The sequence below is a fragment of the Lutjanus erythropterus genome, chromosome 9 (genome assembly GCF_056507025.1).
Source record: "Lutjanus erythropterus isolate fLutEry1 chromosome 9, fLutEry1.hap2, whole genome shotgun sequence".
NCBI classification, from domain to species: Eukaryota; Metazoa; Chordata; class Actinopteri; order Lutjaniformes; family Lutjanidae; genus Lutjanus; species Lutjanus erythropterus.
This window is the reverse complement of record NC_139325.1, coordinates 42,967,501-42,991,610: the sequence shown is the minus strand read 5'-3', so window position 1 is coordinate 42,991,610 and position 24,110 is coordinate 42,967,501. Positions and strand designations below refer to the sequence as shown.

The window sequence follows — 24,110 nt, the reverse complement described above, 5'->3', positions numbered from 1 at the left end:
TCTCTCACCTGAGGGTCTCATTTGGTCTTAGACGCCTCTTGTTGTTTGTGTAGATCTAAAAATAGAAGTTTTTGGGGTTTTGTGAAAACACAAATAACAAACAGCTCAGCAGAAACATTGACCTACACAGTCAGCATTAATAATAGAAATAGTTAATAAGTTAAAATAAAATCCAAGTATAACAGCCAAAGTTCAGATGACAAAGGAGGCATTGTAATTATACTCTGATAAGAAAAAGGAGTTTGGTGTTGAGAGACAGTCAGTCAAATACAGAGCTTTTAAGTGATGAAGCCACTGTGGAGCTGGATTAATAAAAGAATCATAGATTACTGGATTAATAAAAGAATCAATAGCTGCAGCTCTAATATTTTATTATATGTGATATTTTTGTTTTAATATCACAGCTGCTTTAACATCTGCGTCTCATTTTACTGCTGCAGATGTTTAATGTTGAGCTCATTATAATTACTGTATACAATGTTGGTGAGTCGAATCTACAGCAATGCATCATGGTCCATGACATCATCACGTCTGTCCTGCGAGAAGCAAACAGTAAAACAACCTGTTTTCATTGTTAGCATGCTAACACAGACTGCAGCTGTCCATCTGCAGTCTGTGTCGACTGAGACCAGATCAACTCATGTTCTCTTTTTTTTACAATCCTTATTATAAACTTTATTTCCAACAACCACAAAGTTCTACATTAAAATGAAGACTAAGTGTTTGTTTCCTCAGCTGCTTCCTTCACTCTGACTCTTTTGTTGTTCATGTTCTCCAGGGTTTGTCATGACGGATGACCAAACTGGATTCTGGCTCTTACACAGCACTCCAAAATTCCCAGATGGCAGAGCGAGTAATAACTTCTATCCAAGCAGTGGAGACAAAAACGCTCAGACATTCATCTGTGTCACATTCAAGGCTGACATGTTTGAACATATAGGTAACGTATCCAGGTCTGCTCTTCACACAGTGTTTACAGCTTGTTGTTGTCAGCTGGACAGGAAGTTTACACAAACAAATAAACAAGTGCTTCTAACAGGAAATAGGAACTATGATCATTTAAATGAGCGTGAGAGAATCATCCTACATTAAAAAATGTCTTTCTGATGATATTCTCTATACTTCCTCATTTCAGCAGCTCAGGGAGTAACAGATTACACGCAACAGGATTACATAATCTAGATACAAAAAAAGGAAACTGTAATCCATTACAGTTACAGATAAAAAGACAGTTTTAAAATAAAAAAGGATATTCTACCACACAGCTGACAGTTCATGACCTCCAGTGAAAAATCAATTAATCAACTGTTCACAACAAAAGAAGGAACAACTGGACAAACTAATAAACCAAACAACCAACATAAAACACTGACAGCAACAATTAATTAATTAAAGTCAATTCTGTTATTAATCAAGTATTAACCTACATCTATCTGATTATCAATAAATCATTTTGAGACATTTTTAATAAATAAAAGTCTAAATTCTCTGATTTCAGTTTCTTAAATGTGAATATTTTCTGGTTTCTTTCCTTTCTGACAGTAAACTGAAGATCTTTGAGTTGAGGACAAAACAAGACATTTAATGACGTCATCTTGAACTTTATGAACCAAACAACTGATTGATTATTTGGAGAAAATGATCAACAGATTAATCAATGATGAAAATAATTATTAGTTGCAGCCCTAAAAACACTATATTAGTTACATTACTTTAATATTGTGATACTTGGATTACAGCCCTCCTATATTTTTTAACAGGTAATCAGTAACTGTATCAGTTCCGAGCATCCTAACAGTATAAATATATAAATGAAATACTTCATAAGTAGTAAGAGCACGTTCAAAGTCTTGATGCCGTTTGAGCTGAATGTTAAATGTGTCCTTTGTTTCTCTGTTTCAGGTAAACACCTTCAGTATATCAAGGCTCATGGATTTAAACATAAAATCCCGAACACCTTTCATAAAAGTCTTCAGGACGCTGCAAACGGAGCCACTGCTGATCCAAACCAGCTGACTGTCCTCCACCAGGACCTGAAGTCAGAGGGCGGTCAGACGTTTAGGAGATTTGTTAAGAAACAGATACAGATCACAGCGGCACAAAAGAAAAGATATCAGAATAATCCATGTGGAAAGGATGACGAGTATTTAAAGAATGCAAAAGGTGAGATTTCAGTGAGGACTGATGTGCAGTGAGCAGGTAGTTATTATAAAATAAACCCTGACAGGATGATTGAATCATCCTGAAAGGGTTTATTTCACAATAATGAACAGTGTCCTGCTCATTATATGATTATGTACCAAAACAAATCAATCCTTTGACACAAAATATTCATCTTAAAACTATTTTAGTGATTTTATTTTTCCTCCAGACTCTATAATCACAGTCTGTTCCTCTTAACAATGGAAATAACTTAGAATGATGTAACTGGTCAGTCAGTATTTAACAAAGCTGATATTTAACACATGCAGGTTGGTGAAGTGTTGTGAGTCAAACAGTCCTCAGATTATTAAACATGTGACAATATTGTGTGTTTGACTATTAATACTTTCACAAATGATCAACAATGAGATTATTGATAAATAATCATCAGGAATGTGAAAATAATGATTAAGTTAAAAATGTAATATGATACAGTCATATAGTCGATCATCTTCTCTGTTAATCAATCAGTTGTTTGGTTCATAAAATGTTGATCAGAGTCCAAGACGACGTCCTCAAATGTCTCGTTTTGTCCTCAACTCAAAGATCATCAGTTTCCTGTCAGAGAGGAAAGAAACCAGGAAATATTCACATTTAAGAAACTGAAATCAGAGAATTTAGACTTTTATTTTGAAATTAAAAATGACTCAAACTCATTACTGGATTATCAAAATAGATGTAGGTTAATATAATTATGGATTACTAATAGATTGATCATTGCAGCTCTAAGTGACTTATGTTCATCATTAGGTTCATTTTGATTGATTGATTGATTGATTGATTGATTGAGAGGTGTCACACTGACCTGATGTCTGGGAGATATACAGATGTGTAAACTGAAGAGCTGCCCAGCTGTTTTTTCTCATGGTGACCTTTGATTTCAGGTGTTGGTGTGTTAAAGGTTCATGCTGCTGTCTGATGATCCATGTGTGTCTCTGTCCTGTGTCCTGCAGGAGGAGATCTTTATGTCTTTATTGCAGACAGCATCAGGAGTGATGTGCAGGTGCAGCACTGGGGCATTCAGTCAGGAAGGTGTGAGGACTACAAGCCAAAAACAGGAAATAAAGTCTTAAATGTGGAGTGTGTAGGAATTGACAGAGTCGACCCATGGAAGCCTACAAAGGATCATTCCAAGTGGTGTGTGTCTGAGGATAACAACTGGACCTGTTTTGGGGATTCAAACAGATCTCTGTCTCAGTTTGAACGGCGGGGGGGTGCACTGTGTATTAATGACAAACGAGTGACACAAAAATTTAAGACTTTCATTAAGCAGGAAAGTGATTGTCCCAACGACGCAAAAAGACCAAAAACAGACTAACTAAACTCCTTGGTGGACTCCAGACCCTGGATGTCCTCTCTGTCTTCAACCAAGCTGTGATTCAGATTGAACTTGTGGAGACGTGTCTGTGTTCTCCTGCAGCCACTCGAGGGCGCTGTTTGTCTCTGTGTAACCATCACAGTGTGATTTAATGAAACCTTGTTGTGTTGATGAACCAATCAGATTAAAGCTCAGTGAACTGAACTCAGATCAGTGTGTCTTGTTTTTATTTACAGTTTGTCCTCAGATCTGACCAGTAACACCAGAATGTAGAGCAGCAACTTATGATTATTTTCATTATTGATTAATCTGTTCATCATTTTCTTCACTAATCATTTAGTCGTTTGATCCATAAAATGTCAGAAAATGTTGATCAGAGTCCGAGGTGACGTCCACAGATTTTTTTTTTTTTGTCTTGTTTTGTCCTCAGTTCATGGTGGTGCTCCACCTGTTCTCTCATGTCTGGAGCTATTTTTCAGTTAGTGATCAGTTTGGTAATAAATCGATTTGTGATTGTGATTCAGACTGAAATCTTCAGCCTCCTGAGTTTCATCCAGTTCACATGTTTCTGAAAACCAGACTAAATATCAACATTATGGATTCTTTTTGTTTACAGATGCTTGAACTAACAAATAAAAACCTACAGATCCAAAGTTGAACACATTTATCTATTATGTCATCGTTAAACTTTCAGCAAACCTTTGTTGCTTTATTACGATTTCTTCATACGTGCGTTTATTTACAGCAAAACGTGTAGGGTTATTATAAACAGTTAGAAGAATCTCATGCAGCTTTTATTAACATTCTTAAGCAGTCTGTGAACTATTAACAAGTGCTTATAAATGTCTTATGCTCCCATAATAAACATTATGCTGTTATTAGCTGATAAATGACTGAAATAATAATGTTGTGTCTTTTTTTTGTCTCGTTACATTTTGACCTCATTTTTGTCTTAATATGTCGTGTTACATCTTTTATCTTGTTTTTGTCTTATTACATCTTTTACATCATTTCCATCCCACAAATTATAGCACAGAAATAACCAATTAAAAAGGACACTTGAATTAAAATAATATACAGCGTTTGACAATGACAGTAACAATATGATCAAAAGAACACACACACACACACACACACACACACACACACACACACAGGGTCACATGGAGCTCCTCCTCCCTGCACCGTCGTCTGCAGGTTTCTCTTCAGTGTTTTAGAAGCTGCTGCAGTCTGATGCAGATCACACCTGAGGGTTCTCTGAGGGTTCTCTGAGGGTTCTCTGAGGGTTCCTGACCAGTGGAGGAACATGAGGAGGAGAACAGAAGAGTCTGATCTGATGAGGAGGAACATCCAGAGCTGCTGATGAGGTAAAAACAACAATTCTTTCACAATAAGAGCCTCACTGACAGACAGAATGGAACCTCATCAGGACTTTAATTTGAAAAGGATTCAGTCTGCAGAAACAGAGACTAATGATTTATTTCATCCATACGTCTGTGGGATCCACATGTTTGGACTTATTTTAAAAGGCTTTCTTGTAATGATTATTAAATAATTGATTAATCTCTTGATTATTTTCTCCATTAAGTGGTTACTTGTTTGGTCTATAAAATATCAGAAAATTAAAACCAATATTGATCAGTGTTTCCTAAAGTCCAAGATGACGTCCTCAAGTGTCTTGTTTTGTCCACAAGTCAAAGATATTCAGTTTACTGTCAGAGAAGAGTAAAGAAACCAGAAAATATTCACATTTAAGAAACTGAAATCAGAGAATTTTGACTTTTTTTTAATCAAAAAATGACTCAAAATAATTAATCAACAAATGAATCCTGTCACGGTCTTGTCAATTGAAAAATAGTCGCCACACTCGAGGGATGAAATGCGTTGGACTGAGGTTTGATGCTACATTTAGAATCTCAGACAAAAATCCAGGTGAAGCTAAAAACTTCAAGAACACTGGATTTATAGTTTATCTAAAACACTTGTGTGTGAAATCCTGCAGCGTGTGATGGATTCACCTTCAGCAGCTGACTGTGACAAAAAGTCCCTCACTGAACAAAATCTCCTGAAGAATCAAGTGACTGAGAACTTCTTCTTTTTAACTTTCAGTGATCATTAAATGTATTAACACACGGTGAGATCAGCCTCTGAACACCAACAGAATATAGAATCTATATCAATAACATGAGGATGAAAACATGAATGAATGATGGATTTCTTCAGTTTAAAATATGAAGAATTGTAAAATCTTACTTCCATGAGTCTGTTCAGTCACACAGTGGCAGATCACAGGCTGAACTTGACATTTCATCCTCACAGACCTCGTAGTTAAGATCAAGCTGCATGCGCCGTGCGCAGTTTATATTATGTTCATTATAATGTTGATTAATGTTGAAATGACGTTCTTCTGCCCCAATAATAGTTATTATTACCAGCAGGTAAAACAGTGAAGTGATCAGTTTTAGAACCCGCAGACATCAGGATGAAGAGCTTTTGTTCCAGGATAGAAAATGTCTCATTTTCAGGAAAACGTTAACCCTTCCTCCTCACCACATCACATGACTCAAGTCGATGGCCACACTAGCAGGAAATGTCTCAAGTGTCTCATCCTTTTTTCCCCTAAATATGGTGCTGTTATTAATTATTAATATGCTAATAAGAGTCTGATAATGAGGCTGTGTGTGTGTGTGTGTGTGTGTGTGTGTGTGTGTGTGAGTTTAATCACTTTACTTTGGTCCACAAGGACATTTCCACCTATCAGATGAAGGGGGAGGGGCCTGCAGTGAGAGAGAGGTGGTGGTTGTCAAGGTGACATCATGAACACACACACACACACACACACACACACACACACACACAAACACACACACAGATCCTGCTGCCAAAAATAAACTGCAGACAGCTCACAACTGTAACCTGACCTCTGTGTGTGTGTGAGTGTGTGTGAGTGTGTGTGTGAGAGAGTGAGAGAGAGAGTGTGTGAGAGAGAGAGAGAGTGAGAGAGAGAGAGAGAGAGAGAGAGAGAGAGAGAGAGAGAGTGATGCTTTGTTGTTTTCTCTCTTTATCGATTAGAAACTTTATTTTACAGAGCTGTATTTCCATGCTTTTATTCTGAAGGGCCTGTGCAGGAAGTCTGATTCCTGACCACAGATTCCAGCACACTTTGATTTAACATTCATGATGTTCAGCAGATTTAACTCCTCCACCAACTAAACCAACATGATGTGTGGAGTTCCACAAGGTTCTGTCCTCGGTCCACTTTTGTTTTACTTTGTAAGGGAACAACATATAATAACAAAAACAAATCAAAGTTCAGAATTATACAGACGACACCTACATTCATGTCACTCTGTCACTGACAGACTCTGCAGGTGAACTGAACCAATCACGGACCGGACTGAACCTCCTGCAGCAAAACAACCAAAACTGAAAAAGAAGAAAAGGTGAGTGTCTGCACTCATCTTCACTCTGAGTCACTGAAAACAAAAAAACACATCAGAAACCCTGGATCCTGAACTCTGAGCAAAACTTTAACAGTCACAACTAATCAATAATCAATCATCAATAAGCAAGTCTGCAAACTGTCGTCTTAGTCTTGAGTTCATAATCACAGAGATGACAACTTCATCAATTGTCTCAACAACTACAAGGTAAACAGGTTACAAAGGAAGGTGCTCCTGCATCTATTTGATTGGTCACGTCAGTGTCTTGCTGATGATGTCACGTTGTATTGCAGCAAAAGTTGCGTCAGGCTGCCAGATGACTCTGTGGTGGTGTTGAGGTTCTACCCAGAATCGTCTGCCTCCAAAGCACCCTTTTTTGACGCTAAGCTAGACTAACAGGTTCTGCCTGCTCCCAGTCTTTGTGCTAAGCTAGGCTAATATTTTCTGCCTGCTCCCAGTCTTTGTGCTAAGCTAGGCTAGCATTTTATGCCTGCTCCCAGTCTTTGTGCTAAGCTAGGCTAACATTTTATGCCTGCTCCCAGTCTTTGTGCTAAGCTAGGCTAACAGGTTCTGCCTGCTCCCAGTCTTTGTGCTAAGCTAGGCTAACAGGTTCTGCCTGCTCCCAGTCTTTGTGCTAAGCTAGGCTAACCACCTCATGTGACTCTGACAGAACCAGAAAATTTTCCTGAACGCTCGACTGTTGTGACGTCATCTTCAAACATCACATGTGACATCACTCATGACCTTGTTCTTCTTCTCTGCAGGATGTCTTTTAACTGGTCTGTTACAAGGCTGTCATCAATGGCTCCACCCACCAGTTCTCCTGCCCCGCCCCCTCCTAACATCTCCCACTTCCCCCCTCTCACAGACTGGGAGGCTCCCAGTTTCACCCGAGCTGCTCAGTTCCGTGTCGCAGTCACCTTCGTCCTCTTCCTGTTCGCCACCTGCAGTAACCTCGCCTTATTGGCCAGTGTGTGGTGTGGGCGTGGCCGACGGCTGGCATCTCACCTGCGGCCGCTGATGTTGAGCCTGGCATCGGCTGACCTGATGATGACGTTTGTGGTGATGCCCCTGGACGCGGTGTGGAACGTGACAGTGCAGTGGTATGGAGGAGACACGCTCTGTAAGCTGCTCTGCTTCCTGAAGCTGTTCGCCATGCAAGCCTCCGCCTTCATCCTCGTTGTCATCAGCCTCGACCGCCGGCACGCCATCCTTCACCCGCTGGACGCTCTGAGCGCACAGCGAAGAAACCGTAATATGCTGCTGCTGGCCTGGAGCCTCAGCCTGCTGCTAGCATCACCACAGGTAACACATGAGCACAGGTAACATCAGTACAGGTAACATCAGTACAGGTAACAATGGCACAGGTAACATCAGCTCAGGTAACATCAGCTCAGGTAACATCAGTACAGGTAACATCAGCTCAGGTAACATCAGTACAGGTAACATCAGCTCAGGTAACATCAGCTCAGGTAACACATGAGCACAGGTAACATCAGCTCAGGTAACATCAGTACAGGTAACATCAGTACAGGTAACATCAGCTCAGGTAACATCAGTACAGGTAACACATGAGCACAGGTAACAATGGCACAGGTAACATCAGCTCAGGTAACAGCTCAGGTAACATCAGCTCAGGTAACACATGAGCACAGGTAACATCAGCTCAGGTAACATCAGCTCAGGTAACATCAGTACAGGTAACATCAGCTCAGGTAACATCAGCTCAGGTAACACATGAGCACAGGTAACATCAGCTCAGGTAACATCAGTACAGGTAACATCAGTACAGGTAAAATCAGCTCAGGTAACATCAGTACAGGTAACACATGAGCACAGGTAACAATGGCACAGGTAACATCAGCTCAGGTAACATCAGCTCAGGTAACATCAGCTCAGGTAACATCAGTACAGGTAACATCAGCTCAGGTAACATCAGCTCAGGTAACACATGAGCACAGGTAACATCAGCTCAGGTAACATCAGTACAGGTAACATCAGTACAGGTAAAATCAGCTCAGGTAACATGAGCACAGGTAACAATGGCACAGGTAACATCAGCTCAGGTAACATCAGCTCAGGTAACACATGAGCACAGGTAACATCAGCTCAGGTAACACATCAGCACAGGTAACATCAGTACAGGTAACATCAGCTCAGGTAACACATGAGCACAGGTAACATCAGCTCAGGTAACATCAGTACAGGTAACATCAGTACAGGTAAAATCAGCTCAGGTAACATCAGTACAGGTAACACATGAGCACAGGTAACAATGGCACAGGTAACATCAGCTCAGGTAACATCAGCTCAGGTAACATCAGCTCAGGTAACACATGAGCACAGGTAACATCAGCTCAGGTAACATCAGTACAGGTAACATCAGCTCAGGTAACACATGAGCACAGGTAAGATCAGTACAGGTAAGATCAGCACAGTTGTCGACACCAACGACACAGAAAGACCATGTTCTCTCTTGGTTGTGTCCTCTGTTGATCTGAGGTGATTCATGTGTCTCCAGTTTTTCGGGGTCGTTTTTCCTCCAGCTAACGCTGTGATGTAACCATGACGACGGTGCTGAAAGGGTCTATGAAGACGTGTATATATGAGCTGTCACTTCCTCTGCTGCTGCAGCTCTTTTCTCCTTTCAGTTAGTGAATATTTCATGGAGCTGCTGCAGAATATTAAACAGCTCACTCAGCTTTACATCCTGCTGCTTTAATAGGAATATTATTAATATTTATGATGAGCTGCACTGAAGGAAAACTGAAGGTCAGACTGAAGCAATGTGTTCGTCTTTCTGTCTGATTACAGAGGAGATTACACGTGTTATCGTCACTTCATCGTGATCACGGTCATAAAGTCTGCTGCTGGTTTCTCTCCTGCAGCTCAAACTTCAGATGAAATCCCTGCAGGAATGTTCTGGTTTCTGATGGAGAGATTAAACCTGTGAAACCTCCTGCTGTTAGCTCGCGCTAACGGCTCCCCTTGATTTCTATAAGGAATGCTAACACCGCTAAGAGGCCGCCAGCTGGAAAACAGAAAACAGTTTCACTGAGCAGCACAAACACTGAAAGCTTGTGCTGATCGTGAACGTATCAGGAAAATGTCATTTTATTTTCTTGATGTGGTCGAACAGCACAGATGCAGCTGGTCATCACTGCAGCTTAAATAAACCGCGTTCAAATGATAAAACATTAACCAACGTGTTTGTGCAACGTCCATTTTTAACATAAATGCTCCTGTTTCTCACAACAACTTCAGCAGAAAACTAATAAGATGAATATGAATGTAATTTCTGCTCAGCATCAAAAAAAACAATCATAAAGCTGATTTTGTTCAAGAAACAGAACCAGGTGAAAATAACACACAGCTGCTGTAAACACCAATCAGCAACAAGCCCCTCCCTCACAGGAAACACGTAAATATACAGAATCAAATATCACCGTGCTCGCCATTTTATGGTAACTTAGAAATACGCCTGTAGGCAGGACCAGAATGCATCACTCTGATCATTGTTATGTTGCTCATATCCTGCCTGATAAATCCAGATGTTCACCTGGACTCACCTGTACTGAAACTCGTTTGTCTGTGTCCCTGCAGCTGTTTATCTTCCGGGCGATCAAGGTGGAGGCCGCGGACTTCACTCAGTGTGTGACTCACGGCAGCTTCAGCCGCCGCTGGCAGGAAACCGTCTACAACATGTTCCACTTCACCACGCTGTACGTCGTCCCCCTGCTGGTGATGAGCTGCTGCTACAGCCGCATCCTGCTGCACATCCACCTGCAGCACCTGAGAGACAAAGGTAAGAGCACCTGTAATAACACAACTCAAACACACCTGTAACACACCTGTACATCTTGCTGCACATCCACCTGCAGCACCAGAGAGACTAAGGGGAGACACACCTGCATGACAGTGACAATGTGACATCACTGACAGAGCCCCTCCCTCTCTCAGCAGGTGAGTCGTACCTGCGTCGCAGTGGCACTGACATCATCCCCAAGGCGCGGCTGAAGACTCTGAAGATGACGGTGGTCATCGTGCTGTCCTTTGTGGTGTGCTGGACGCCGTACTACCTGCTGGGGATCTGGTACTGGTTCCAGCCCGACATGCTGCGTGTCACACCTGAGTACGTCCACCACGCCCTCTTTGTGTTCGGGAACCTGAACACCTGCTGCGACCCCGTCATCTACGGCTTCTACACGCCGTCCTTCAGGGCCGACCTCGCCGCCTGCTGCCGTAGGACGAGGAGTGACGCCTCACTGCGGTCTCCTGACCGACTGTCTGCCAGGCAGGGTCCTTACAGCGGCGAGCACGAGTCGGACCCCGCCACCAATAACCAGGCTGCAGGAGACTAATGCTGACCAATCAGAGAACAGGAGTTATATGATGTCACAGTCTGAACTGGATCAGCCCAAGTTGGCTCAGGACTGTGGTTGTGGATAGTCAGGTCTTTACAGAGTCCCTGCAGTGTTTTTATTGATCGATCCATCGATTTGATTCTCTTATTGATCATCTGACTGATTCGTTTGATCAAATCAAAGTTTAAATCTGTGAGATGACAGAAACTCTGAAATCATTATTACCACAGTCACTCTGCACCTGCACTGCTTTAACTTCTCACCTGATGTACAGGTGCACTACAGTGTACTGTGACATCACTGGTGGGTGTGGTTACAGGTGTCTGTAGGACCCAACTGACCAATAGAAAGCCTCCAGGTTCCGTTTATGTGGTAACCTGTTCAGATCATAGACTGAATATGACAATGGACGACAGCTAAAAGTTCCACCAGAACATCTGGTCATAGATCATAAGCCACGCCCCCTCCATGTTAGCAGATGAGACATGGGCCAAACTAAAACATCAAATAAATATTTCTATCATTTTCTTATCACGTTTGTTGAAGTGTTTATTTTTATGATCAGTTTGGTTTTAATTAGTTATTTGATGATGTAAAAAGGAAGTTTCACATCATGATTGACAGCTGAGTTGTTCAGTTGGTCGGCTCTGTGGGCGGGGCCTTGATAACGTGGCTCCACATCCAATCACTACTGCACAGACTCTGATGTCACCAAAACAAGATGGCAGCATGCATTTTAAAATTGTAATCCTAATAAATAATCCCCATGTTTATTAAATGTAACTGTAATCTGATTACATCTTTGGCCTGTAACTGTAATGGATTACAGTTACTGTTTTTCTGTATCCTGGTTACATAAATCCAATACATGTAATCAGTTACTCCCCAACCCTGGTAACTAGTCACACCAGCTGAGGCCAACCAGTGCAGCTGATGGGAAAAACAGGCGGGACAATGAAAAAATCCTGGGTCCTGATTGTTCTTTTTTAAACTGGAGAGCCAATAGGAAGCCTTGATTCTTCCAACTATTGCCACTACAGTGACAAGTGAGAATTTTTTCTTTCACTAGTTGGACTAGTATGAGCACTTTTAGCCTCACTAGTTAGTAGTTAGGTCAAAAAGAATTAACTAGTGAGAATTTTTAATCCCCACGAGTCACGCTAATATTAAATAACAAGTCAGTAATGTGACGAGGAACAGTATATAAACCTAAAACCAAAAAATATATTTGGTATGGTGTTACTTTCAGGGAACATTTAGGTTTTAACAGTTTAGCATTACTTAATAATAAATAATCAAATAAAAATGATTGATCACCACTTGAGTTTTTCTTAAATCTGTTCTGTGAAAGCAAACACATAAAACTTAACAAGATCAACTTTATTTGTCTTCATGAAGAAACTTATTTCAAAGTTTTAATTTAGTCTGTGAAGAATAAAAGTGACTTAAATCAAATTATAGATGAATGAATGATGAAACTCGTCAGATTCAGACTCTGAATCTGAAGATTCTGGTCAGTCAGTAAAAAAAACAGACATCTGTTTTCTACTTCAGTTTTATTTGGTTTGTGTCTAAACGTCAGAAAGGAAACAGAAAAATATCATGAGTTTGTTCACTGAAAAACGTCAAAGCTGACAGCATAAAAGAACTAAACTTCATATAAAACCTGTCCAACTTTAACAGAATCCAGAGGTCAGTCTGTCTCATGTGTCTCTGTCGTCCTCCATCTGGTCTCTTTAAAGCTTTGGGACGCTTTTCTGTTTTTTATGACACGGTCCGGAGACTAATGCATCAATGAAAATAAAATGTTTTGAGAGAAAAGAAATCAGAATCATTAAAGCATCACTTTTCTCATTGGTTCTAGCCTTCAGTCACTACAATCACTAAGTTTTAGTTTCTACAGCGTGTCGACAGGTGGAGGCAGCGACACCATCATCAGGTTTTTATATCAAACATCTGTGTAGAATATGGCTCATAAATCACACGTATGGCTTATTATCAAATATGGCTCATGTAAAAACTAAAAAATAAAACCTGAGTGGAGTTTAATCAGTGTCTCTGCCTTCAGCTGAAACACAACATTTCTCAAATTCTAGAAACATTTTCACATCCTTCAACTACCAACAAAAATCATCAGAAAAAGTCAAACAATATAAAAACAGGGAGGTAAAATGGTAATAATCATAATATTATTAGCAATAATAATAAAAAATTTAATGGTTTCCTTCATTTTGGCAGAATTTTCTCATCACCACCGAGTGGCAGTGACGGAAAAATAAGAACGAACTGAAAGAAGAAAGTTCTAGAAAAAGAACAGCCAACATTAATGAACATTTTAGTTTGTTCTAGTTTATATTTTTAGAAACACTCGACTCGTTTTAGAGCAGACATGAGGTCTGGCCTGACAGTGACCTGAGACCTGTAACCTGACACGCTGAGGACAACAGGGAAGTGAGGGGGGGGGCAGGGACATGATGTCCAGTTCAGCTGAAGTTACCGTCACGACTGCAGTTCATGTAGTACTTTTAAATGTCATCAGGGTCTGGTTGGACACAGGTTCAGGGACTCGGGGACTCGGGGACTCGGGGACTCAAGGTCACTGTCAGTAGCAGAGCCAGAAGCTGTATTAACCACATCCTGAACTCACAGCGTCTCTGTGGCTCTAAATAAAGTCTTTATTTTGGTGACGTGTTTCTGTTCTTCAGTTTTTGGCTCTTTAAACTCGTCCTGACACGCGGAGCTCTTCATGTTCAAATATATGAAAATATATATTCACTTATTCATCTGAAATATTAAAGGTAAAAGCGAGTATATCTTTTGGTTTTGTTTGTTCTTCAACACCTGAAACAGGAAGTGAAAACAAACATTTTGAACAGAAAAATGGTGAAAAACTGTTTTTATCTTTGGGTGTCGTTCAGCTTGTTTTTAAAGAATATTTGGAAATTTGGCTGAAACTCTACAGAAAACTGCTGTTCATCTACAGGAAACTTCAGAAATTACATTAGAAGACATTAGAGGTCAATTCAAACATGGCTGACAAGGCTGCACACACCTGCAAGCAGGTGACAGGAAGTGTTCGCCTCCGCAAAAATAAAACATTAAAACTTTCATTAAAACTTTTCACTTAAAACATCTCACACTGAGACGTCCACCGTGTCCAAACTTTCCTGCTTCACCTGTGTGTCGCCTGACGCTGGACTCCTTGGCATTTCCTCTCAGGCGGAGGTGACCACCTGCAGAGGAGGAGGAGGAGGAGGAGGAGATGTCTCCATGACAACCAGGTCAGATACTTCCTTTGTTTACAGACCTTACTTGGTCGGTCTGTTCTCCAACAGCTCCAGTGAGCATCAGGGCCCAAACTGTCCAACAGATCATTGACTGAAGAGAGAAAGATCAGGTAGATGGTCTGTTGAAGGTCAGGACCTCCAGAAAGTTTTTAGACCTGCAAATATGACTTCTGGAGCAGATTTCTGGACCCTGGAGGGTGAGACATGGTCAGGGTGTATTAAGACTTTGAGCAGGTTGTTCTGCTGTAGAGGACACAGTCTGTTCAAGCTCAGGTGTTTTGACCTTAAATCTAAGGCATGGCTGAGAAAAATAAGACTTTCTGCAAGTTGGTATTAAAGTGCAGACGATAAGATCTGTTGGACTGTTAAATATCAGGGCTATGGCTCAGCTCCTGAGGATTTTAGGCCCTGGATTTACAAATCTGGAGCAGGTTTTTGCACCTCAGAAGATCTGATCCTTGAACAGGTTATTGAGTCCTGAAACTGAGATCTGAAACAAGGTTTTGGACTGTTGAAGGGCAGGACTATGTCAGTTATTAGCCTCTAGATCTCTTTTTGGACTCTAGAAACCTACAACCTCCAGAAGGGTTTTGGATCTTAGAGGGTAAGACTGGGATGAAATAAGACTCTGCACAGGTTGTTCTGCTATAGAGGATACAGTCTGATAAAACTCAGGACTGTGGTCAGTTTTGGGGCTCAGGACAATACGGTACTGGCATTCGACTGGGGAGGATAAAGATAGATAGTGGAAAGTTTTTGGACTGTGGGTCAGGACTATTGTCCACCATCAGAAGTTTTTAGACCCTGGATGCTCAGATCTGGAACAGAGTTTTGCACCTCAGAAGGTCTGATCCTTGAACAGGATATTGAGTCTTTTGAAAGTGAGATCTGAAACAGGTTTATGGAGGTCAGAAGATATCCTTCTACAGTTATTTCTAAGATCTGAGGCAGGCTTTTGGGCCCAGGAAGCAACACTGGAGGAAGTTGCTGGAGTCAGACAGGAAGTGTCAGTCAGAGTCAAAACAAGAGAACAAACTCTAAGGAAGCTGAGGTCTTCTGTGGTTTCCTTTCATCTGTGTCTCTTTGAGGACTTCGATGGACTGATCCATCGCTGGAGGAGGCTCCAGATGAGTGACATTCATAGTTCAAGGGGTTTCTGGGCGACGGTCAGGCACAGGACGCCAACATTGGTACAAAAGGGTAGAAATGGCAAAGCGGCCCAGCAAGAGCCTTTTGGTTTTGAGGTAGGTTAGCTTGACCAGCAGTAGGAGGCTAACGGTCGCCTGTCGCTCAGGCGTTTGGCGTTGAGCCCGAGGTAGCTCTCTTTGGAGGTAGAGTTTGGTGAAGAAGTCAGAGGAGGGGGTGGGGGTGGGGTGGGGGTGCCAGTTGTGGACCTCCTCTACATCCTGACTTGAGGCGAACTCGGTGAGACAAACAAACACTAAAAGGCTAAAGCAGCGCAGAGGAGAGCTAACATTCTCCACAGTCACCTGCTGACCAGAGAAATAATCACTCCCTTTGGCTCTGGGCCTCAGAGGACCAACAAACAACACCTGCTCAGGTAGGTGAACCTCTGAGGACCCGGTCTCTGGTCAGATCGGTGGAAGGCCTCAATGTCTCAAAAAATTTGGCACCAACGGTGACAAACTCAAACTGAAGAAAAAAGGTTTTGGTTTCAACAGGAAGCATCCAGGACGCCGCCGCGACATCAGCATCTGATACCACACGAGAACCAGCCGCAGTCATGTGATCAACGGCTTCCAGTTTCTGACAAATGTTTATTTTATATGTTGAATCAGAAGAATTCAGCTTTGGTTTTAGTCTGAAGGTGAAATTGTAAATTGTAGTGGAACTCTTGGACATCTGTGAAGAGATACCAGGTGCTGTGAAGTTTTTTGTTCTCTTGTGGTATCAGATGCTCTCTGGGTGTTCCTCACACAGACTCGTCAATAATCAATATTCAGTAATCTCAAAGATAAACTCTCATCTCATCATTCATAAAGGCTGAAGTGGCTGTAAGGCTGTCAGGAGGAGAGGAGGCGACCACGGGCTGGAGGAGGAGGAGGAGGAGGAGGAAGAGGAGGAGGAGGAGGAAGAGGAGGAGGAAGAGGAGGAGGAGGAGGAGGAGGAGGAAGAGGAGGAGGAAGAGGAGGAGGAGGAGGAGGAGGAGGAAGAGGAGGAGGAAGAGGAGGAGGAGGAGGAGGAGGAGGAGGAGGAGGAGGAGGAAGAGGAGGAGGTATGTGTTGTGTTTTATCCGGTGCCTGTGCCGGGTTGAACTGGTGGAGTCGATTCAACCATGACCATCACTGGGGGAGGGGCGGAGTCACATCTCTGTGGGCGGAGCAGACAGACACACTGTTAGGAACGTGTCCCCTGGAAACTATCAAAATAAGAGCCCTGTTGGATGTAACCATGGTAACTGGACACATCTAAGATAGCGACAGCTGGAGGATGTAACAGTTTTCAGATCAGCTGATAACTGGTTAAATGGGAGGAGACTGTGGATTAACTGGGATTCATAATGTAGGTGTTGCTGTCATGGCAACAGTGTGGTTGCCATGGATACCTGGACTGAAGCATCCAGGTGATGAGACATGATGAAGGTAGGTGTTATTACAGGTGTCACTTTAACACTTAGTGTGTGTGTGTGTCTGTGTCTCTGTGTGTGTGTGTGTGTGTGTGTGTGTGTTACCTGGCTCAGCTCGATGCTCTCAGGTGTGTGACCTTTAGGTCCTCTGACACCGTTCAGGGTGGGCGGGGTCTCCCAGCTCACTTCCTTCCTGCAGAAAAGACTGAACACAGAACTTTGTGAGGATGATGATGATGATGATGATGATGATGATGATGATGATGATGATGATGATAATGGTGATGATGATGAAGGTCTCACCTGCGTCTGTATCCCAGCAGGATGAGGAGCAGACAGCAGAGGATGCAGGCGAGGCCGCTGTGGACGCCGACCAGCAGAGTGGACACGGAGCCGTCAGACTGGTCACAGTTGCAGCTCGGACCAGCTGATGGAGACACAATCATCAAATTAAACTGCTTCCACTGGTTTCACAGGACAGGTCAACGTGTCACAGAGAGGTCAGAGGTCATGTTGAGGCTCTTACCTGGTGCAGTGTTTCCTCCCTCTGCCAGAGACACCAGGCGGCGGTTGGACGGGCCATCTCCGTTCCCGTTAAACGCCATCAGCTGGATCTCGTAAACAGCTGCCGGCTCTGCAGGATGGAAACAATAAACAGTTAAAGACACAAGAACATACTGACGGTTAGCTTAGCACAAACACTGGCAGCAGATGAAAAGGTTAGCCTAGCTTAGCACAAACACTGGCAGCAGATGAAAAGGTTAGCCTAGCTTAGCACAAACACTGGCAGCAGTTGAACATGATGGCTCTCAAAGAGGGGAAAAATCCATCTCCATCACCTATAAGACATTTGCTGGCATGTTATTGAAGCTAACCAACAGCAGTGACCAGCAGCTGTGTAGTGTTAACTCAGTGTTTATAATTCACTCCATCCACCTTAAAATGTCTTGATTATGATTATTTTTCCTATATCAAGTCTTAAAAATGGATTGAATTATGAAGCTAATGTTACATTTATAAGATGCATTAACTTCAGTCTTGCTTTTAAAAGTGTTTTGGGAGAAAACCTGTTTTGATTGTGTAACTATGAAACAAAACCTACACTGAAACAATGAACACTAACTGTCTGTGTAGGTTGACAACACGTATGTGAGACATGTCTTAAATTGGATTCATAATAGTGTCTAAAAGGTCTTAAAAAGTCTTAAATTTAACAACCACACTTCCTGTCCAAGGAACTCAGTTAAAAACAGAGACACTGCTAACTTTAGCTGAAGTAAGAACTTATTAATCAGTTATTGAGACGCAGTTAATCCCACAGTTACTGTTAATAAGCTAACTAGATATTAGCATTGTCTTTTAACGTGATATAGAGCACAAATAATATTTGGCAGCTTGCTAGCTACAAGCCAAGTCGTTGCTCATTCATCAATGTTACCTTATAATGTTAATATTAACAAATACTCTCTCATAATGTGATGAGTGTTAGCATTAGCAGTAGCTGGCAACATTATTCCTGTTCAAACAGCTAAATAAGTCTGTCTGATTGTTCTTTATTAAACAGGTGTGGTTTCTGTGTTTTAAACAGCAGTTAGCATTTTTTTCACTAGCCTTCTTCATCGTATTATCATCTAAATATTATATAACAAGTGAGTCATAAGAATTGTGTGGTGATTGTTTTTTTTTTTTTTTTTTTTTGTCTTTCGACAAAGCAAGGCTAACTGTTAATCTCTTATATAAATCTTTGTGCTAAGCTACTGTTTTCCTTGCTGCCAGTCTTCATGCTAAGTTAGGCTAACTGTTTCTCTCTGCTTCTAGTTTTTGTGCTAAGCTAGGAGAACTGATGTTGTCAGTAAAGTGCTGTACTGTCCCTTTAAGCAGACTGACCCAGGTGGGAGATGGTGTGGGTGTTGATGTGTGCTGGGAAGGTCTCCTGCCCCTGGAGGTCTGGGTTGGAAACCCCACGGTACTCCAGTCTGAAGCCCTCCAGTGTCCCTGGCTTACTGGGCAGCTCCCAGTACACCTGCATGGCTGTCTGGTTCAGGACCTTAGTGAAGAAACTGGGAGGACTGGGAACTGTGGGATAGACAGGGACAGACAGAGAGACACCTGGTCAGTTGGTGGTCACATGGTGGTCACATGGTGATCACATGGTGGTCACATGGTGGTCACATGGTGGTCACATGATGGTCACATGGTGATCACATGGTGGTCACATGGTGGTCACATAATGGGTATATGGTGGTCACATGGTGATCACATGGTGGTCACATGGTGGTCACATGATGGTCACATGGTGATCACATGGTGGTCACATGATGGTCACATGGTGATCACATGGTGGTCACATGGTGGTCACATAACAGGTATATGGTGATCTTCAGGTAGATATCTGTGAGACGCCACAAACAAGGTAAAGGTGTTTAAGGTGGACTGTCTGAAGTTCTTTAAGGTAGCCTGTCTAAATGTATTTAAGGTGGACAGTGTAAAGGTGTTTAAGGTGGACTGACCGCCGCCCTGCGTGGACGCAGTGATGGTGTTGGACTGCTGACTTCCTCCCAGAGCAGAATAAGCCTTCAGGTAGATGGAGTAGGTCGTGGCTGCATCCAGGTTGTTGAACTCATGTCTGAAAGTCATCTTGCTGACGGCCTCCTGCAGCTCTGCACTGTCCGGCTCTGAGGAGGTCACAGGTCAAAGGTCAAAGGTCAGACTGTTGCTTGTCTCTGATTGGCCAGAGAAGTGAGTTTGTCTCTTTCAATCTTGTCTTGTTTTGTCTCATGTCTGTTAATCTGTGTCTAATCTAAACTAAACTAATCTAATCTAAACTAAACTAAACTAAACTAAACTAAACTAAACTAAACTAATCTAAACTGAACTAAACTAAACTAAACTAAACTAAACTAATCTAAACTAATCTAATTTAATCTAATCTAATCTAAACTAATCTAATTTAATCTAATCTAATCTAAACTAAACTAATTTAATCTAATCTAAACTAAACTAATTTAATCTAATCTAATCTAAACTAATCTAATTTAATCTAATCTAAACTAAACTAAACTAAACTAATCTAATCTAATCTAATCTAAACTAAACTAAACTAAACTAATCTAATCTAATCTAATCTAGACTTACCTCCCAGTCGTCTGATGTGCAGGACGTATCCGATGATCTGCTGGCTGGCGTGCTCTGTCGGCTGCTCCCAGGTCAGCTCCAGGCTGCTGGAGCTGAGGGCCACGGCGTGGAGGCCGGCGGGGGCCTCGGGCAGCTCGGGCCCCTGGCTGATGGCGAGACGGGCGCTGGCCTGGTTGGTGCCGGCGCTGTTCTCCGCGATGCACTGATAGATGGCCTCGTCGTCGGGGGTGATCCGCGTGATGGCCAGAGTCCTGCAGGGGGAGACAGAGAGCAGCTGTTCAGACCTGTTACTGCAATAAAAGTACTAAAGTACTACTCCATTACAAATACAGGTCCTGCATTCAAAACCTCACTGGAGTATTACGAAAGTACTTCAAGTAAAAGTACATCAAGTAGAAGTACTTCAAATAAAAGTATTCATGTGGCAGTAAAATGTTCCCGGCTGTCAGTGTTTTATTATAACTGATGGTTCTGCTTTCATTTTACTGCTGCTCTAATGTGTGCACTCTTAGAAATAAGAATCCCAAAGGGTTCTTTGTGTAGGGCTGAGGTTCTGCACAGAACCATTTGCTTCTGAAGAACCATTTGTTTGAAGAAATTGTTCTTCAATAGTTCTTTTTAAGACTAAGGGTTCCATTAAGAACCCTTTTCATCCAAAGAAGTTTGTCAAGGCTTTTTTTTGCATCATAACGTATAAGGGTTCTCAGTAGAACCCCTGAGTATGTTCTACATGAAACCCTTGGAATATAAAAAGGTTCTCAGTAGAACCCCGGGGTGGGTATTAGATAAAACCCTAGAACACAAAACATTTTGGTAGAACCCCTTGGGTGGGTTCTAGATGAGACCCTTGGAATACAAGAAAAGAACTTGCATTCATGTAGAACTTCCCTGAGTAGGCTTGTTAGAACCCTTGGCAGGTGAAAAAGTTCTGAGTAGCACCCTGAGAGAGGGTTCTTGGTGGACCCATTACACCACAGAATAGTTCTCTGTAGAACCTTTCATATGGGGCTGTGGGGGAAACCTTTCACAGATGGTTCTAGGTATAACCCTTTATGTTGGGTTCTAGGTAGAGTTCTCTGAAAGGGTTCCAAGTGGAACCTTTATAAAAGGTTCTATCAGGAACCAAAAGGGTTTGCCTATTGGGACAAGATAAAGAACCCTTTGTGGTTCTAGTTAGCACCTTTATTTATCAGTATCTGTTCTGTTTTCTTGCAACATCAGTGCATTGTGTTGTATCCGAACATCACGAGTTCGTTCTGTGAGAACCGTGTTTCTGTTTTAGGGTTTTTAAAGGAGGAGCGTTTTCTAGTTTGTTGACGTTCTCACGTGTTGCCGTTGGTGAGTTTGACATTGCCGCTGGGTGTCAGCAGTTTGCCGTTCTTCAGCCAGATGAGGTGAGGGTCGGGGACGCCGGACGCCGTGCAGCTGAAGACAGCGCTGCCCCCTGCTGGTCTGGAGACAGACTGAGGCCACTGGACAAACTCTGGAGGAGCTGAACACACACACACGCACACACACACACACACACACACACACACACACACACACACACACACACACACAGACACACACACACACACAGGGAGAAGAGGAGATCAATACATCATCATCATCATCATCTTCATCTTCATCGTGTCCGTCTTCCTGCAGTTCATCTGTGGATGGAGATTATTATAGTGAACTAAAACCGAAACCAAGTGAGAAAAAGTATTTAATATATGTTATAATATAATATAATATAATATAATATAACATAACATAATATAATATAATATAATATAATATAATATAATATAATATAATATAATATAATATAATATAATATAATACAATATAACATAACATAACATAACATAACATAACATAACATAACATAACATAATATAATATAATATAATATAACATAACATAATATAATATAATATAACATAATATAATATAATATAATATAATATAACATAACATAACATAACATAATATAATATAACATAATATAATATAATATAATATAACATAATATAATATAATATAATATAATATAATATAATATAATATAACATAATATAATATAAGCTAACATAATATAATATAATATAAGATAAGATAACATAATATAATATAATATAATATAATATAATATAATATAATATAATATAATATAACATAATATAATATAATATAACATAATATAATATAATATAATATAATATAATATAATATAATATAATATAACATAACATAATATAATATAATATAATATAATATAATAGTAGCAGTTTGTGTCCAGCAGAGGGCAGCAGAGAGACACAGAACACACCACCACTCATCACACAATTAATATGAATATATATGTTTAAATACAAAATAATAATATATATATACAGCTGATGTCAGTGCAGACAATTTGACTGAGGAGGAAATATTTTTTAATCAAAGATGCCACAACTGATCTAATGTCTAATGATGATGATTATTATATTATATTATATTATATTTGTTGTGTTATATTATTAAACTGATGAAGTGTGCATGAGAAAACTGACTCTTCAGACTGAACTTGAACTTGTCTTTTTGTTTGAGCACCACTTTGACCTCTGACCTCTCCCCCCTCCTCTTCCACCCTCCAGCAGACAGACAGGTGCTGTCTCGCCTCCGGCTGGTCCGTCTCCACAGCAACAGAGACTATATACATAAGTGTCTCTGTCACCTCAAATAACCCCCTGAAGGACCGCCCACTTCTGTTCTACATACAGATGGAGGGGGGAGGGGTCAGAGGTCAGAGGTCGTAGGGTGGGGGGGTTCATTATCAGAGAAATAAAGTTGATTTGTGAAGAGACAGCGACCTTTCACACACTCTGTAATTCAAGTTCAAGAGCAACACACACACACACACACACACACACACACACACACACACACACACACACACACACACACACACACACACACAGCTCCTGATCTCTGATTGGCTGAAGACTTCTTTAATTTACATGTTTCTTACTTCACTTCCTGATAATTTCAAGAAAAGTTTCCCAAAAATAATATTTAATAATTAGAGACCAAGTTTAATTTTTTTTTATTAAACTTTAATTTAGCAAAAAATATGTTTTGTTTTTTTTAAGTTTTTAGATTCAGTTTTGATAAATTTATCATATATGTGGGATCATAAGTTCATAATAAAAATAAAATGAAACGTCTCTAATCAGCATCAAACTACACGATTATTGTAAGAAATGATTCAATAATTAAAATATTATCATTAAAATGGATTGAAAGACAAATAGATCAGTTATTGATTTTATTCACAGATTTTATTCTGTGTGTAACCTTAGAACTGTAATAATGTGTTGCTATAGCAACATGTTCTCACTTTATTACGACATGCAAACTAGAGAACGTTTGGTGTTATAACCTGTCAGGGTTTATGTCACAGTAACGAGCTGCTCTCTGTTCATTATCCTGATTATTACACTCATCATTCTGAAATAAATATTCAGTTAAAAATCGTTTTATTGATTTGAGTCTATGATCAGAACGGTGTCCATAGCAACGGTCTGTTAGACAGCCTACTGTAACTGACCAATCAGAATCAAGTATTTCACAAAGCTGCGTAATAAAACAATATAAATGATCAAATTAATGTGATCTGATTCGCTGCCTCGTCTCTCTGTAAAAAATATATAGAAAATATTTTGGTTGAAATATTTCAAATGATCAATATTTATTATTTTGTCTTTTTGATCAGTTTGAACCTGAGACGATCATTTAGAGTCA

At 40.9% G+C, this 24,110-nt stretch overlaps 3 protein-coding genes across 4 annotated transcripts in view; 2 read left to right on the top strand and 1 right to left on the bottom strand.

Moving 5' to 3' along the window:
* Window positions 1-673: 673 nt before the first annotated feature.
* On the top strand, window positions 674-3,567 carry LOC146322265 (plancitoxin-1-like). Its single transcript, XM_084727681.1, has 3 exons — window positions 674-940; window positions 1,903-2,163; window positions 3,156-3,567. Exons 1-3 carry the CDS (start codon window positions 787-789, stop codon window positions 3,518-3,520), a joined length of 780 nt encoding a protein of 259 aa, XP_084583807.1. The 5' UTR covers window positions 674-786; the 3' UTR covers window positions 3,521-3,567.
* A 3,031-nt stretch (window positions 3,568-6,598) lies between these two features.
* On the top strand, window positions 6,599-12,775 carry LOC146322264 (gonadotropin-releasing hormone II receptor-like). Of its 2 annotated transcripts, XM_084727679.1 has the most exons (4): window positions 6,599-6,963; window positions 7,728-8,268; window positions 10,567-10,768; window positions 10,924-12,775. In XM_084727679.1, the coding sequence occupies exons 2-4, from the start codon at window positions 7,729-7,731 to the stop codon at window positions 11,322-11,324; spliced, it is 1,143 nt and encodes a 380-aa protein (XP_084583805.1). In that variant the 5' UTR covers window positions 6,599-6,963; window position 7,728; the 3' UTR covers window positions 11,325-12,775. The 2 variants fall into 2 exon arrangements, with proteins under 2 accessions (XP_084583805.1, XP_084583806.1); XM_084727680.1 differs by lacking the exon at window positions 6,599-6,963 and having other exon boundaries at window positions 7,612-8,268.
* Window positions 12,776-16,814: 4,039 nt separating this feature from the next.
* LOC146322263 (immunoglobulin superfamily DCC subclass member 3-like) overlaps window positions 16,815-24,110 on the bottom strand; it is a 19,965-nt gene continuing 12,669 nt past the window's right edge. The window contains exons 7-14 of the mRNA XM_084725808.1: window positions 21,663-21,828; window positions 20,337-20,587; window positions 19,712-19,876; window positions 19,089-19,277; window positions 17,728-17,835; window positions 17,505-17,628; window positions 17,307-17,406; window positions 16,815-16,945 (exon numbers count right to left, since the gene is read on the bottom strand). Coding sequence (XP_084581934.1) covers window positions 16,865-16,945; window positions 17,307-17,406; window positions 17,505-17,628; window positions 17,728-17,835; window positions 19,089-19,277; window positions 19,712-19,876; window positions 20,337-20,587; window positions 21,663-21,828 — 1,184 coding nt within the window. The 3' untranslated portion in view covers window positions 16,815-16,864. The remainder of the gene's footprint in view (window positions 16,946-17,306; window positions 17,407-17,504; window positions 17,629-17,727; window positions 17,836-19,088; window positions 19,278-19,711; window positions 19,877-20,336; window positions 20,588-21,662; window positions 21,829-24,110) is intronic.